The sequence below is a fragment of the Botrytis byssoidea genome (genome assembly GCF_014898295.1).
Source record: "Botrytis byssoidea strain MUCL 94 chromosome Unknown BBYS_001, whole genome shotgun sequence".
Classification (NCBI taxonomy): Eukaryota; Fungi; Ascomycota; class Leotiomycetes; order Helotiales; family Sclerotiniaceae; genus Botrytis; species Botrytis byssoidea.
Window position 1 is genome coordinate 366,915 of NW_024065842.1, and position 16,005 is coordinate 382,919.

A 16,005-nucleotide genomic window follows, 5' to 3' on the forward strand; every position below is an offset into this window, starting at 1 on the left:
TCCCAATTGGGATTACGGTATAGATCCGCGACTGTCGGTGAAAGGCGAAGAGACAAAAAGGGGTTCTAGCCCCAGCGGTGAAGATTCTTCGCTGGCGCCAATAGCAACATCATCGTAAATGGCTAGCATTATTACTTGTGCTTTACGCGTCGTCAAAACCACTACCAACCTATGTTCATCCTAAGCTCGGATAAGCATTGCAACATGATGTACAGAAGTAGAAGCAGAAGAGTGGCAATTGGGTTTTTCCACGTCTTGAAGGAGGTGATTACATGCATCTCTTTGCTGGCAAGCTCAGACACGCATCACTAGGTCAATAGTTCTGCATTTACACTACTAGGACTCAGAGAGCTCTCCTCGGAAACCCATTAAGTTCCAGTGATTTTTTAGTCTTGTGGCTCACCGCAAAACATAATGCCTGATAGCCGTTGAAACAGATTGTCGGTATAGCATTTCGAGATATTAACCTGCAATTGCCGCGAAGACTTCCATCTCTGAGCACTCGAAGAATAATATGCAGCTATAGGGTGTATATATATATATATCAAGCTTCTGCGAATGATTCCAAAGTTTCGGTTCCGAATCCGCGGTTCCGACAAATCTGAACGCAATGTGAATTTATTGCACAGAATGGGAAAATTCCGTCTCGGTAGATTATGACGGGGGATTAATTCACGATTATGTGTTTAAACTTTGATCCTCAATTAACATCTGCGGCAACGGTGGGCTATCTACACCATGCTCTCATCAATCCTACAAAGCGGGGTCATCGGTAGACACCGAGAAACTCGGTTTTATGCACGATAATAATGGAGAAAGTGGACGATCAAGAATTGGAGGACAGCGAGAGCGACACGTCAGAGAAGCTGCACCAAAGCTCTTCTTCCAATGCGACGTGTTCGTTCTGTTTCACAGGTCACATGTAGCGGGACTACATAGAGATAAAGCACAGGGAGTATAGAATGCAATCCTTCCTAATCCTTCATGTAAGGACCGCAACTAGAGTGTCAAATGGTCGGTCCTAGCAGACTGGCTGTGGACTTTCAATACCCGAAGCAATTCAACGTTCGAAGTGATTTCAGTACCTAAGTCTTTTGATTGCTATAATGAGTTTCAGGAGTGGAACGCTTCTGATTCTCTGACTGATTCCGGACAATAGAAACCTTGAATGTAAAAGACAAGAGGGATAATCAATGCGAGTAAGCAAGAGTAAGATTCGACAGATAAAGAGGCTTTTCAACGAAGAAGTATTTTTACTCCCTCTTGATCCCAATACCATAATCTTGTTCCCGCAGTTCCAATGGAATCACAGGTATATGTAAATTTGCCAAAGTTTACCCCTTTTGCAACGACGGCAAGAGGCCCGGAGTACCGGATTTTGCCAAAAGCAATAAGGAACTACGGCACAACTTGTATGAAAGTGATTATATATAAAATTGTAGTAGTACTTAGTCCTATTTCTCTTTCTAAGAATTCCACAGTGATAGAATTTCGATCCACGTCAGGAAGCAATATATCGAAGTTTCAATTCGCTGAAAAGATTTTCCGATGTGACATCACTTCCTTCCCCACCAGATAATCGCCGTGCCACATATACAGCTAGTAACAGCTGTAGTACTCAAGTACCTCAATATCTGTAGATCAAACTTCCACATTCAAGCAGCAACTTAATCGGAATCTCAATTCACGATATCATCTAATAATGTCTTCCATACAAACATGGATAGTCACAGAACCATACATCAACCCACACTGTGGGCTCGGTGAAGCTCCCTTCTATGAGCCTTCTACCAACACACTCCGCTTTGTGGACATCAAGAAGAAGCGTCTCCACACAATCGATCTCAATGTTGGTCCATCATCTCTTACGACCATGCAGCTAGATATTCCCGTCGGCGTAACGGCTGATATTGAGGGCATAGATTGCACCGATAGGATATTGGTGGGTGGTAAAAGCGGGGTCTACGTTCTTAGAAGAAGTGATGGAGAGATGAAGTTATTGAAGAGGTTTTGTGACAGTGAAGAAAAAGATGAGAGACTGCGGAGTAATGACGGGGCCGTAGATCCAAAAGGAAGGTTTTGGATCGGGACTATGAATGACTTTTGGGTGGGGGAGCCACAAAGTGAAGGTGGGTGACATTTTGATTCCTGACTATAAACTGGGGATAAGCTTGAGCTATGGATTCCAAGCAAGCACCAAGTGGATGTGTGAAGCCTCTTGGTCCCAACTCGTAGTCCGTTGCATGTGATCTGTTCCCTATCTGCCCCGAATCATGATAATTTTACCCTCGCCCTGTGCGTTCTTGCCGCTAAACTCAATGTCTTCAGGTACAATGTTCCGCTTCGACAATGATCTCACACGCCATACTATCCGTGAAGGTTTGACGATTCCTAATGGAATTGGCTGGTCTGCAGACCAAAAAACTATGTACTTTACCCATACCACCGAGCAAACTATCTGGGCATACGATTACGATGCCTCGACTGGCGATGTGACCAACAAGCGGGTATTTTGGAAACACGATGGAGATGGAGAGCCCGATGGGTTCAAGTTCGACTCGGAAGGGAATATCTGGCAATGTGTATTCGGGGAAGGACGTGTGCTGAAGATCAATCCTCAAGGCAAAGTAGTTGGGGAAATCAAGTATCCAACGAAGTGTGTGACTTGTCCCGTGTTTGTGGGTACTGAGTTATGGGTCACGAGTGCAAGTGATGGGGGCGATGAGTATGCGGGAGCACTATTCAAGGTCGACGTTGGGATCGGCGGGCTAAAGGATTTCAAGTTCAAGTTAGCTAAAGAAAGTGTGGAGCTATAATTCTTTGGAACGGAAGTGTGTTTCTCAAATTAGATGAATGATTATAGATAATATGTAGATGTAAATGAGACTACCACACTTACTATTTTTGGGCCTAGTATTCCCTGCCAGTTTCCCCAGTGGTTTGACTCAGGAGGGAGCAGCAGAACTCAAGTATCATTCGTACAGTCTATATAAATATTGAGTGCGTCGGTAGCTTCGCTCGAGGCTGCGACCTGCGAAGAAATTGAAAGAAATCTTTGTGTCAATTTTCGAAAGACGTGAATATATCCTCGCTCCAATACTTTCAAATAATGAATTCCGTGTGTTTCTGTCAGGGTGAGGAATCAGTATTCTTGAAGAAATTTTACAATTCACCGTTAATTGTAAAAGCAAATATGATAGAAGCTCGCGCACTATAGGCTTAGCGTTCCGGCGCGCTAGCATAGGCGACAAAATCTTAAGTTAACCTCCAATATCAAAATCGCTTCTCCAAATGATTACCCATTCCTTTGCGCCTTCGACACGCGCTTTTACTCATTGATGTTCTTTATTCGTTGAACTGATAAAACTTTCGAACTGTGGTGTTGTCAACGAATTTTCACTGCCTTTGACATCAGGTGTGCTTTTGCTTCACAATCTCTTTCAGCCTTGAGAAGCCCAGACTTTCATACAACTCTATACAACTTCATTCACTCTGAGTCAAATTTCAACAGAGGTATGCACTCATTTAATCTTCAAAAAGACTGTCTGGTGTTCTAGACAGCAGTCCAAAACCAACAGACCCTTCATTCTTGAGCTCACCTAAAGCTTTACTCCTTTTCAAGTAATATGTCGTTGTAAATTGTTCAAATTACATCTTTCAGAACCTTGGAAGTTTGTGTTCAATCTATTTGATCTATCTTGTCAGAGTTCAGTAGAAACCATGGCTACTTTCTTGAGAGCATGTTTGACTAACAATTAAACTATAGTATCTACCCGCCATATTTCATCAAAGATGACAGATCCACCTAAACACAAAATGCGTTCCAAGTCCGATTCTTATTCCTACGTCATTGATAAAGCAATGGATATCGAAAAATCTCTGGGACATCGAGAAGTCATCAAGCAAAAGATCACTCAATGCGCAATGTCTTTCGAGCGTAGAAATGCCATGAACTGGTACAACAAATTTCTCGCCAAATGCGACTTCGAATTTCTATCTGCTATCGCCATTCTTACCTTGATTCCGGTCGTTGTTATCCTTGGCTTCAATTACTACTCCAACAGAACTGAAAGCTACGTGTCTGGGCACAAGTTTCTCGTGTACGGTTTCAAGGGTGTTGCTCCATTGAACAACAATTTAGTCCTCCAACCAGGAAGACATATCTGCAATTCAATGACCGATAGTGCTCAATGCTACGAGACGTACATGGAGTATGACCTTGGTGGATTTGTCTTTTTGTTTGCTGGAATTATTCTGATTTTCTCCGCCGCCTCTAATATAGTTCATAGGCGTTTATGCACAGAGATTGAGGAAATGCAGGACAGGTTAATTCGATATGATGATTTGTTGAACAATGAGGGACGGTTGTACACTAAGGTTATATCAGAGATCTTATCAGGGGGCGCGAAGAAAGACATTCTAGAGAAGGAAAGTCAAGTTAACAATGTCAAAATGGCTTGCAAGAAGGACTCTGCTGATGCTAATTTGAAGATGGACCACAAGAAGGAATACGATGAGACGAGGAAGCAAATTGATTGTATCATTCAAATGAATCTTTCGGAGACTTTGGGACTGGAGCCAGACCACTAAAGATTTACTCTATTATGGGGTTTCTGGAATGGATAGAGTTCAGCGTTCAAGAATGATTGGACAGTTTGTTTGGTTGTCAGGCCGTCAGATCCTGGTGTTTGCATGTTGCATTCACACTTACCATGATAATGCAAATGAAAGGCTCTTTTCAATAAACTACTTTATTCTACCATCTTTTATAACTGGGGCAAAAGCTCTAATGAAGTGAGATATCTAAATTATGTGAAACTACCATCCTACAACCCTCTAGATTTAATCTCTATAAGATTGCTGCAAATCAAACAGACCAAATATTACAGCACCATCTTGATGGGTTCACAAGGCTGACTCGACATAAGAAGATAGTCCGGCCTGCTATTCTGCCAGGTGTAATAGTTTGAGGCGTCTCGAGTATCCAATTAAGGAGTATCTAATTGAGATTTTTGCAAGGCGGTGAATTTTATAGCCTCGAGGTGGTGAATATATCTTTCACTTTCGGTCGTCGGGTCTCCATCTTCTTTCCCACAACAACAAAAATTTCTCAATCCTGTTATTTCGAGTGAGAACTACTTTTCTTGTTGGATATCTGAGATTCTTTCTCACTTACCTTCAAGGAAAGCATCTAGATCTTCCACTCACGTATAATTTCATAATTCAAACCATCCACTCTTTGGCATCGCCTGTACTATATTTGAACATTCCTAACAACAACATCTTTGCAGAAACACTTCAAAGTTCGAACTTACTTTCAACAACTTTTCTTTCAAAGCTCTGCTCCTACGTTTGCATCGAGTCTGAGATTTTCTATAATACTTCATCAGATTTTCTTCGGTCATTTGCTCGAGATTAATACGAGTCATGTCGAAATCCATGTGAGAATCTCCTTCCCTGATTCCCTGCTCAGACCCTCAAAGAGATACTAATGCTCAGGAAGTGATACTACTGGCAATAGCTTTAACATGTCCCCAAACGTTGCGCCCTCGCACTCAAGGTGAGAAACTCTCCCCTCTCTTCTTAAACAATTTGAAAACGCGAAGGTACTAACATCTCGAAGTGTAACAACCGCTGCGGGATCTTCCATTTCAACGGAAAATGAAGCCGCATTCGCTCATTGGAGATTCAATCGAGCTAGAACCGAAAAAGAACATGCGGCTTTCAGAGAGCGCATGCAATTTCAGTCGGCCGACTTTCATCAATTTCTCGCGGAAACAGCTAGAACCTCTCCAAAGGTCGCGGTACCTTCTCCAGCTTGGGAGAACATCCCTTTTCCTGTACCTGTAAGAACCCCTACCATTATTGAGGAACCCGATGATCAGGTTTCCGAGATGAATGCCAGTTTCGATGAGATTCAAGAAGTTCCTCGTCGTCAAGCCACGCCAATGGACTTTGGTCTTGGTAATCAGCAGAATCAAGCAAGTCTTGACGTTCCAACTTTTACCTTTGATCGTCCATCTTTCGATGACAATCTCGGTAGCATCGAGCTACGGTCATTCCCAGAAAGTGAGCTTCGTACCAACGCTGAACATGCTGCCGGTAACCGAGAGGCAACGATTACCGTTGGTGCTGTATTTGAACTTCTACGCAATCCATCGGATGTTCGTTATCCTTTTGCCAGAGCTTCTAACATGGCTGCTGTGAGTGACAAAACCTCTTCTATCAAGAACCCCTAGACTAATTTGGATTTGATGATAGGTTCAAAACATTCCTCGCTCCGACTATAACCGCTCCGATATTCATGGTGATACTTTGGGCGGATACGACGATGGATCTTTCAACCAAGCTGGTGTTGGCGCCAGGGATGAAAACGAAGATAGAAACTGCTTGTTCTTGCCTCTTCGATGGATCAAGCACCAGCTTGGTATAATTCGTCACCTACTTTGATGTTTCTTGTTTGGATCAGTTGTCAATTGGGTAAACAATTTCAGTTTGAGTTGCTCGAGTAAGTATGTATGCATTATCGGTCTTAAGTTTTTTTTAAAAGCCCTCTGTTCACTTCCGGTGTACTAGTTATGTTATTAATTTTTCTTTCCAAATTCACTCTTGATGAGCATTGGCTAACTTTATCAACCTACAGTTCTGGATTACAAGAGCTCTTTCATCACATCAACTTTCGTCTCGATTTCGAGCCTTTGTTTCTGCCTATCTACAGCTGGTAGTATTTAATGACTCTTCAACGTTGTCATTATGTATTCGAGATTTCGTTATGCATATTAAGGATTGGTCTTCGGCATGGTCGATATGAACTCACGCTGCACTTACGAGTGCTTCAGTTAAGGAGGAAAATGATTATATTGTAGCCGTTGTGATTTTAAAAGTCGGTTTCTTTCACAGAATAAGCGCCGTGGTAATGGTTGTAATAGTTGGAAGGGCTCTTGCCTATGAAGGGCTTTCAACTTTCACGATAAGATCAACTGTAAATATGCGGAGGAATGACTTAATCATCCTACCATGCGATAAATTATACCCTTCGAACTAAAATTTCCCATCATTCTATTGAAAACATATGCTGGCAGTGTGTGACTTCAATAGTGTACGGTGATGTTTCATGGAGCATCCAGTAAATCGGATACCAAGTTAGATATAAGCTTTGAATGTTCAAAAACAGTTCACTATTCACTATCCGCAATGAACTCGTAGGTATCTCAAATAAACTTAATGTTTTAATTGAATCTAGCAATCGAAAGAATTCTATGAACGGTCTGCGGTTTGTCCATGGGGATTTTAGACCGACCATATTGTACCGAGTTACGGCGATTTCATTTTTGGATACGCCATCATTCTACTATCCAACTTCCAAGCCGTACGGTCTCAAAAAAGCTTTTGCCGCTAGCTGAACTAACTTATTGTCTTTCGTCTTTAAGTTCGGTTCATACCACATCTTTTGAACAATGATCGTGGCATGAATTCACACGGCCTTGAACTCTTCCACATCTCATCAGCAGCCAACATCAACCCAACATCGCAACTCATATCGACGTCAACATCAAAATCAGAATTGAAGCTCAAAATCATCAACGATACCAGATCTCGGAATCATAGTGTCAAGATCAACATCTTCAAATCACGTATTTCGACCCATTTCACCATCGTTAGTTGGCGTCATCACGAACTATAACCACCGGAAAACTAATCCCACAGAATCTTATACTTCTTAAAGCTAATAAACTATCCTTCTATGACCAGTTATGATCCCTTGACAGTCAATTGACGGCCACCCCCCGGTCCAGGAGTCAATACTAACAAAGCTTCGCAGCATCTGCACAAAATGACAGCCACCACCTATCACCTGCATTCGTACGAACGACTGAGAAAAGAAGAGCTCGCTCAAGCTCACGAAAGAGAGTGGTATCACAACAGCATACGTAAGCACCAGAACTGGAACGATATCCGATTTCAACTATCGCCTCAATACGGCAAATTTATGCACTATAAAAAATTTCAGATTCAACGACAGGTAGAAATTGATTATCTAGCAGAGCAAGCGAAAGAACTTTATCTCAAACAACAAGATCCTGAATGGCAAGCTGAGCAGATGGAGTTAAGGAGATGGGAAGAGTATAGAAGACATGTGGTGCAAAATGATTTGGTACATTGCATGACTTTGGAGGAAAAGAATGAAAGAGAAATGAGAAGAGCTAGGGTGAGAAGAGCCGCTAAGTACCAGAAAAAGTTGCAGCGGTACCTCGCGGAATGTGATCTTCAAGATCGTCACGATCGAGAAAATAAGTTGGCCTACCAAGCTATCGGGGGCTTTGCCCTTTTGTCAGTTGGTGTTGCTCTGTTTTCATTCTTTTGTTAGATACTTTCAAGATCGATTGGTGGTTATGAAGATGATTTTATGTCCAATTGATGGAAAGGGTCATATTAGGAAGGGAAAGAGACTACATAGGTACGTTGTCCAAGTTGAGGAAATGTACGTATTTGAACAGTCAGTTTGTTATTTTCGGAAAATATATAAATCACAAATGATGTTAGGAATGGTTCAATACGTAAATTCTGGGCTTTGATTGATCGTGGCATATTTTTCTTATGGTTCTATGTACTGTATCTGCCTCGAGGGAATGGTTTTCAGTGTATGTGAGCCGAAGAATGGGACGCAAATTGGGAGTTTGAAAACCCCACTCTGAGGATTCTTGGTTCGATGAACAAGATATACCTAGCTCGTGATAGTTGCAAGTTATTGTAAATAATGATGGATATTGAAATTGCACTCTTCTCATATATGACCTGGTGGAATCTAAACCACATAAACCTCATTCATTCTTCGCAGAACCGTGTTTCGTCTCTTCCTCTTTCACCAAATATTCTACTACCCCTTATCGATCGAAGTAGAGTGCTAGAAAGGGACATAGTACGGCTTTGATGAGTCTAATACGGTCCAGCTAGGATCAAGAGATTCTTATTCATCGCCGGTTCAGAAACCAGCGCGTACGGCGCGTACGGTTAACAGATAGCCACTAATTGACTACGCTCAATGACGACACTAGTCAATTATATGCTGTAGACATTGCACATTCTTACATATATAAGGACTCTACTCTTCTGATGGAGACAGCTTTCTTCCTTCTACACATTACACTTCTACAAGACCAAGTCAAAAGATCTTCCTTCACACCAAACAGACGCATTTCGACTTTATACTACAAAGTCAGATCCACGCACCGATTACCCAAAGATTCAATCAACATAACTTCAACAATCCAAGTCAAAAGATTTGCCAAACCTCTGATCATCAAAGATGTCTTCTTCTCGATCCCATGAACAAGATTTCGATTCCGACGCTGGTACACTCGCCGTCAGCAGCAGAAACAGTACATACTCCACCAAGTCAGCCGATGCATTCTCTGACGAAGGCGACTTAAGCAGCGGCGATAGATATCACACAGCGAAGTCCTCTAGCAAGTTTCTCAATCAAGACCACCTCGACGATGTCAGCAAGGATCTTGAACTCGGCACACTTCCTACAACAAACCCGGTTGTCCAAAACTCTACACACAATAAGAGAGCTCGTCGAGGCAATTCCAATACACTTATGACACGCATGCACCGCAGCAAGTACTACGATTTATGGATGGTCAGCAGCTACTCTTTTGGAGTCTGTACCGCTATTCTGCTGCCTATTGCTTTGATTCCAGTCTACACAAACGATATCAAATTCACAGTTTCGGTTGACATGAAGAATATCGAAGTTGTTAACGGCACTGTCAATTACGGAAACGGTACGACTGCTCCGGTCAGCGATTTCAATCTCTTTGATTCGAATCTTACAATTGCGACTTGCAACTACATCGATGCTAATGATTTGTGTACGAATAACACACATCACCATATTAATATCTTGTGGCCTTGCTTGATTCTGTTTTTGATCCTATTGTACAGATTTGTCTGGGATATCGTTGGCACTAGATATGGTTTGGTCAAGATTAGAACTAGGAGAAGAAATGCAAATCAGTAAATGTATCTGCTATCTGTTGGATAGTGAGGATTTGTGCACAGCGGGTGACGGATGTCCGACGGTGGATGTTAAAGGGCGTATGGATCATACGGATGATAGGCGTTTTGGTGATGGGGGACAGAGTTCGTTAAACAAAGAACCTCTCAGTGCTTTCTGCTGTTTCTTTTAGTGTCTCTTTTACTTTTTTGGCGAGCGTGTAATAGTACTCTTTTCACTCTGCCGAATTACTGGGGGAAAATGGACCACCAAGAAGCCTCTTGTGGGCTGGACTCTCGTTCTGGGTTCATTGTCGGCGTTGTGAGTGGAAGGATTAACTGGGATGGGTGAGGTGATTAACTTCTTGTGACTTCTTGTTTTGTCGCAGCTTTGCACAATGAGTCTTCAGATACCAATAATTATTTAATTGATAACATCACCTTCTAGTTTAATGATTTGTTCCCGTGAGTGATATTTGATGACTGGCCCATGAATAAACCTTTGACTGAAGAGAAAAGGCAAAATGGACATAGCAACCCTCTAATAACTAGATAATCGGACATCAGTATGAAGACACACTGTCACTGTAGAAACCAAGAAACAATAGACTCCAATTTAACTTGCGATTAGTCGAGAAAAAGAAGAGGGAAAGGAATCAAGATAATTCTACCTAGAGTTGGCTACTTGTTCCTGGGTTGGAAAATAAGATTCAGTGTCAATATTAATGTCCTTTAAACTTTGAGGTAGAGCAACATTTGTCGCTCTAGGCATGTTAGTACCAAAGAACCTACTTTTTCGCCAAATCTCATGGCGGAAGAAGTGAAACGAATGAACAGGTGGTTTGAAGAATACTAGGGCCGAAGTTAAGTGAAGACATGGAAATGGAATGACTCCTGAGAGGAGCTTAATCGTTGAAGAGGTGTTCTAATAATGAATGTGCTACTAATGAGTGGAAGGCCAAGTGGGAACTACTTCCCAAAGCTAGCACTGACGCAACAAATGTTATTTTGGACTTCACACCAAAAAGGTCTTTCTCTTGATTATCTATCACAAATGATGGTAAGATCAGAAATTTGGACATTGTTTGGTAACATGCTGCACAGGTGGATTTGAAATCGTGCAAATAATTGTACTGTAACAATCGATACCCGAAGATATCTTGAACCATCATTCTTCAGTTTCAGTCATAATCTTCGCAAGTAATCCAACTTTTCACAAATTTGTGATACTCAAGATCATCTCAATATGATTCACGGAAAGTGGCTCTTTTTCCTCTCTTGCGAGTGATACTGCACACGAGACTGCATTCTTGATTTGCCGTCCATTCAACTCAAGTCTAGCAAGTTTTTCGATATCAGCTGAATCGAGGCTAGGAGTTCCCGTTTGCTTCGAGATGGTGTCGATAAAGTTAGTCCAAACAGTTACACGACCACTTTCTGTTAGATCAGGATAGTGGATAGAGAAGTGTATACGGCCTATTCTAGTGTTAGCCAAATACGTTACCGCTAAAATTGTTACTTACTCTGGAAAGCTGGATCAGTGTAGACAATAGTATTTCCCGTATTTCGTATACGGGTTAGTTTAGTGGTGCGTATCGAATTTTTTTGAAATATATATGTATATAATATAAAATTTAATACTACTAAAAGTATTCAATATTATTTAGTTATTCAATATTATTAGTAATATACTGAAATACTAGAATCCATTATAAAATATATATTCCTATCCAAATTAAACTAGAAATAAGGGATCTTATATTAATTCGAAATAAGGAATAGAATTTTATTATTTAATATAAATAGGAATTTCTTATTTCTAATCTAATTTGAATAGGAATGTATGTTTTATAATGAATTCTAGTATTTCAATATATTACTCGTATTTTTTTTAGGTATATGAATATATATGAGAGTGGTATAACCTCCTTTTTATACATACTAGCTACAATATCAATATGCTAATACGCACCATAGTTTCATTGTAGTATACTATTACTTACACTGAGCTGGATCGATTTCTGACTTCCGATTTGTCGTTAAGATTAAAACACCCCTGAAGTATTCAAGCCTTCGTAAGAAGATGCTCACGAGAGTATCGCGAGCAAGGTCGTTTCCACGCGTTGCAAGGAATATTTCCGCCTCGTCGATAAGCAGAACACAACCCCATCGTGTAGTGATCTCTAGTATCATACCCAGACGTTTATCGACCTTATCAGCATCAATTCCAAGCTCCCCAGTGCTGACTTGATACAAGGGACGAGAGGTAACCTCAGCAACAGCCTCAGCAGTTAATGTTTTTCCAACACCAGGACTACCACTGAGCAATCCAACAACCTTTCCCTTTGTTTTCAATGATTTCATCAAAAGAAGCGTCGTCTTGTCGGTGAGCTCTCACTAATCCATGAATCAACATTCGTCTAGTCTCATCAACTACCAGCTTTTGAAAAGCGTCTTCATTCCAGACGATGTCTTTCAAGCCGTCGATAGAGAACTGACCCAAGACTTATGGGTTAAACTAAAGCCGTTGATCCAGTTCGCGCAAACCAACAATTGGTCATCATGTAAATCTAGATCTTTACCTGTGATAGAATATTCTCCCAGAATTATTGGTGTAGCAAGATCCGTCCAACCATTATTGAACTTCCATGCCTCGGGATCCGCCATGACACGACCACGTAACTAAAGACTTGTTAGTCTGAAAGCTGTACTGTGAAAGACTAGTGTTTTTATTTTTAACGTCCGGAATGCAGCTCGAACTTTGCATGCTTGTTCTCAATCTACTGAACTGATTGAAGCTTTTGATTGAGTGTACAAATTGATAGCCTTCTGTTGCCGGACTGCAGTCCAGGCTATCAAAAATCTTGTAAAAGAATGTAGTGACATACATTAGCTTTCTGAGCCTGAATTCTTCCGTTCGAAGTTTCATGATCTTCCAAGCCAAAATCCATAGTATACTCTTGACAAAAAGCTTGAGGAAGAGCTCGAATCAAGGACAAATACTTGCGTCCTCGTTGGATCAAATTCTTACGGAGGGTATCTGAATTTGGATCATATTGAATGGGATATGCCTTTAACGAAGTTATTTTCCTTGCACCATCAAACTCATCTATCTCGGTGTCTACGAAGTCATAGCCAAAATCTTCTCCGTCATGAGAGATCATGCGGCCGTTAAGCTTGAAATAATTCGTAGAATTCTGTCGCTTATGATAGGTCCCACTGACAACACTCAAAGCTTGACTTTGGCCTGTAAGCCTAAACTGTATAGAAACCACGTAATCTTTTGGCTTCATCAAAGCCCATAGCAGGTCAAATGTGATTTCACCATTATTAAGCAACGACTCTAACTTTGTATCTGAGCACCAAAATCTTCGTTTATGAACCTCAGCGCTGTACCAATATCATTGATCAGAGTTTGGTTTGGATCGTCTTTCTCTTTCTCATCTGCTTTTCTTGATGTCAGGGCATCTTTGGCATGGAAAAGTATTTCGGGCGAACACTGCTGCGTATAAGCATTTGTGCCGAAGTCTACTGAGATTCACGAACCATGGGAGGGGTTTTATTTAGACTGAGTCCCTCGACACCATCAAAGATTTCGAGAAGTACTTCCTTCAGTAGAACCGACTTGATATCTACCTCTGTTTCCGCGAGCATACCTGACATCCATTAACACATTTGCTTAATCCGCCGAGTAGGTTACAACTAGCCTTGTCTTGATATGATACGACCTACTACCAATGCTGTTTTTCCGATTCGATCTGGTTTGACAGTAGCCTTTGCAGTTCTAACGAAGTGTGTCTGCCGGTCCTTTCTGTGGTTGCATTGGTATTGGTCGGCGAGTGAAGGGAGATCGAAGGACGTACCTGCTATAACTATTACGCATATCTCGTCAGCTTTGAATTTCCATCGTGAGTGATTACAAGCTGCACTCACATTTGATCTACACGCAAGAGCCTCTGCGCTTTGCTATCCTGAGCTGTTTCTACCCTTTTGATTCCGATTGAAGGAGGCTCAGTTTGGTCGTCCGCTTTCGCTGAATTGGTAGAAGGCGCCATAGTTAACCCTATGTAAGTTTGTCTATATTGTTGAGTCTATCGTAAAGCAAAGTCCACTCTGGGATCTACGAATGACAGAAGAGGGGAATTAAGAATCAAAAAGAGCATTCGGAGATAGGATGATGGACGAGGAATTGTTCTAGATTTGATTTGATATTACATTGAGATTACGCTTTATGCGGACATGCATAATGGGGGCTATTAGTATTATCCCATGTGCCCAATGGAAAATAGAGCGACATGGTTGTGATGCACCGTGAAGAAGGAGGTGATGATGTTCGTGAATGAAGCTGGTCGCTTATCGTTCATTGGCGGCGATTTAATCATATCTCAGGTAACCGATATCCCTACATCTTGCACAACCCTGCATCTTGCACACTTTTATTTCTTTTGAAAATAATATTCTAAAAATGATATATAATCAACCAATCATTGAATTCTATTAAAAATAAAAATAAGAATACTATAATATTATTTCTTTTATATAAAATGATAAAATCATAATTATAATTGATAATTGAATAGAAATCTCGATATCAAAACTATTAATATAAAATTATTATATATTAATTTATTTAATAATAGAAATAATAAAAGTTTGTTTTTAGAATATATTCTATAAATTTGAAGATCTTTCAATATAAGGAATCAAAAAAAGCTAATTTTAATATCAAAAATTCGAAATTATATTAATATATAATAAGAGTTTTAATAAATAATTTGTTTTAAAACAAAAATCTTTTATAACTTAAGTATTAATTATATTCTGAATATAATTTAATTATATAATATATTATTTATAGATTAATATTAATAATTAAATAATAAAATACTATATTTTATTATATATTTATATATATAATTATTTATTTTAAAAATATTAATATTTAAAAACTAAAATTATATAATCAATAATAAAGAATTTTTATTCAAATATTTTTTGAAAAAAAATCTTGATTTAAATTTAAATTTAAAACTAATAATTAGTATTAAATATTATAAAATGAATTTGAAATTGAATATAAACTATAAAATTCTTAGAAATATTATAAAATTTAAAGACATTTTTTAGAAATAAAATTCTTTTAGAAAAGGAACTACAATATTTTTGATTGAAAAAAGATATATAATAAACTTTTCAACTGAAATATAAAAATTAATTATTTTAATTATTATTCTTTCTTATTTATATTATTCTATAATATAATTAATTATAATTTCTAAATAATATATTATTTTAATATTATTTATTATTATTATATTATATATTTTCTAATATATAAAAATATAGTTTTATAGATTGAATTAAAATATCAATTTTGTTTTTCTAAAATCTCGAAATAAATATTTTATCATATTTTAAAAAGTATTTTTAAATTATTTTTCTTTTTTTTAAAACTATATAAAAATTTAAAACTTAATATAAAACTTGATTATTGATATTTTTCGAAATTTCAAACTTTTGATTAATAATAATAATAATAATAAATATAGAAAACTATTTTTCAATTATATACATTCACTTTAATATAGATTTTTATTTTATTATTAATATTTTAAAATATTATTATTCAAAATCGATTAATATTCAATTGAATATTTCAAATCTTTCAAATTCCTGATATTATCTTTTAATAAATATAAGATTCTATTATACAAATTTTAAAATCATTATAATGATATTTGAATTTAATATCGATTTTTAGTTTAATAAATCAAATTGTGCAAGATACAGGGTTGTGCAAGATACAGGGATATCGGTTATCGGGCTGTAAATTTAACGTGGGGTTAGAGCTATAGTGTGTCTTCGGAGATAAGGTCCAACTCCAGCACGCCTCGAGGTCATTTCTCATTCAACAAAAATGATACGACACAGCAATATCTTTTATACCATTTCTCCTGTGATAATTGAACCGAATTAATTCTTAAAATTGATATCGATTGCAGCTTT

The 16,005-nt window shown here is 38.8% G+C and overlaps 6 protein-coding genes across 6 annotated transcripts; 5 read left to right on the forward strand and 1 right to left on the reverse strand.

The window, feature by feature from the left end:
- Positions 1 to 1,702: 1,702 nt before the first annotated feature.
- On the forward strand, positions 1,703 to 2,816 carry EAE97_000094 (uncharacterized protein; the record flags this gene model as incomplete). Its single annotated transcript, XM_038870604.1, has 2 exons — positions 1,703 to 2,129; positions 2,329 to 2,816. The coding sequence occupies 2 exons, from the start codon at positions 1,703 to 1,705 to the stop codon at positions 2,814 to 2,816; spliced, it is 915 nt and encodes a 304-aa protein (XP_038737965.1).
- Positions 2,817 to 3,792: 976 nt separating this feature from the next.
- Positions 3,793 to 4,590, forward strand: EAE97_000095 (uncharacterized protein; the record flags this gene model as incomplete). The annotated part of the gene is made up of 1 exon (XM_038870605.1): positions 3,793 to 4,590. One exon carries the CDS (start codon positions 3,793 to 3,795, stop codon positions 4,588 to 4,590), a length of 798 nt encoding a protein of 265 aa, XP_038737966.1.
- Positions 4,591 to 5,528: 938 nt separating this feature from the next.
- EAE97_000096 (uncharacterized protein) lies at positions 5,529 to 6,450 on the forward strand (the record flags this gene model as incomplete). The annotated part of the gene is made up of 3 exons (XM_038870606.1): positions 5,529 to 5,560; positions 5,624 to 6,203; positions 6,262 to 6,450. The coding sequence occupies 3 exons, from the start codon at positions 5,529 to 5,531 to the stop codon at positions 6,448 to 6,450; spliced, it is 801 nt and encodes a 266-aa protein (XP_038737967.1).
- A 1,384-nt stretch (positions 6,451 to 7,834) lies between these two features.
- EAE97_000097 (uncharacterized protein) lies at positions 7,835 to 8,368 on the forward strand (the record flags this gene model as incomplete). Its single annotated transcript, XM_038870607.1, has 1 exon — positions 7,835 to 8,368. The coding sequence occupies one exon, from the start codon at positions 7,835 to 7,837 to the stop codon at positions 8,366 to 8,368; it is 534 nt and encodes a 177-aa protein (XP_038737968.1).
- A 939-nt stretch (positions 8,369 to 9,307) lies between these two features.
- Positions 9,308 to 10,024, forward strand: EAE97_000098 (uncharacterized protein; the record flags this gene model as incomplete). The annotated part of the gene is made up of 1 exon (XM_038870608.1): positions 9,308 to 10,024. The coding sequence occupies one exon, from the start codon at positions 9,308 to 9,310 to the stop codon at positions 10,022 to 10,024; it is 717 nt and encodes a 238-aa protein (XP_038737969.1).
- A 1,188-nt stretch (positions 10,025 to 11,212) lies between these two features.
- EAE97_000099 (uncharacterized protein) lies at positions 11,213 to 14,054 on the reverse strand (the record flags this gene model as incomplete). The annotated part of the gene is made up of 8 exons (XM_038870609.1): positions 11,213 to 11,475; positions 12,003 to 12,378; positions 12,499 to 12,681; positions 12,888 to 13,342; positions 13,396 to 13,498; positions 13,546 to 13,655; positions 13,789 to 13,871; positions 13,933 to 14,054. The coding sequence occupies 8 exons, from the start codon at positions 14,052 to 14,054 to the stop codon at positions 11,213 to 11,215; spliced, it is 1,695 nt and encodes a 564-aa protein (XP_038737970.1).
- Between the last annotated feature and the right edge of the window lie 1,951 nt (positions 14,055 to 16,005).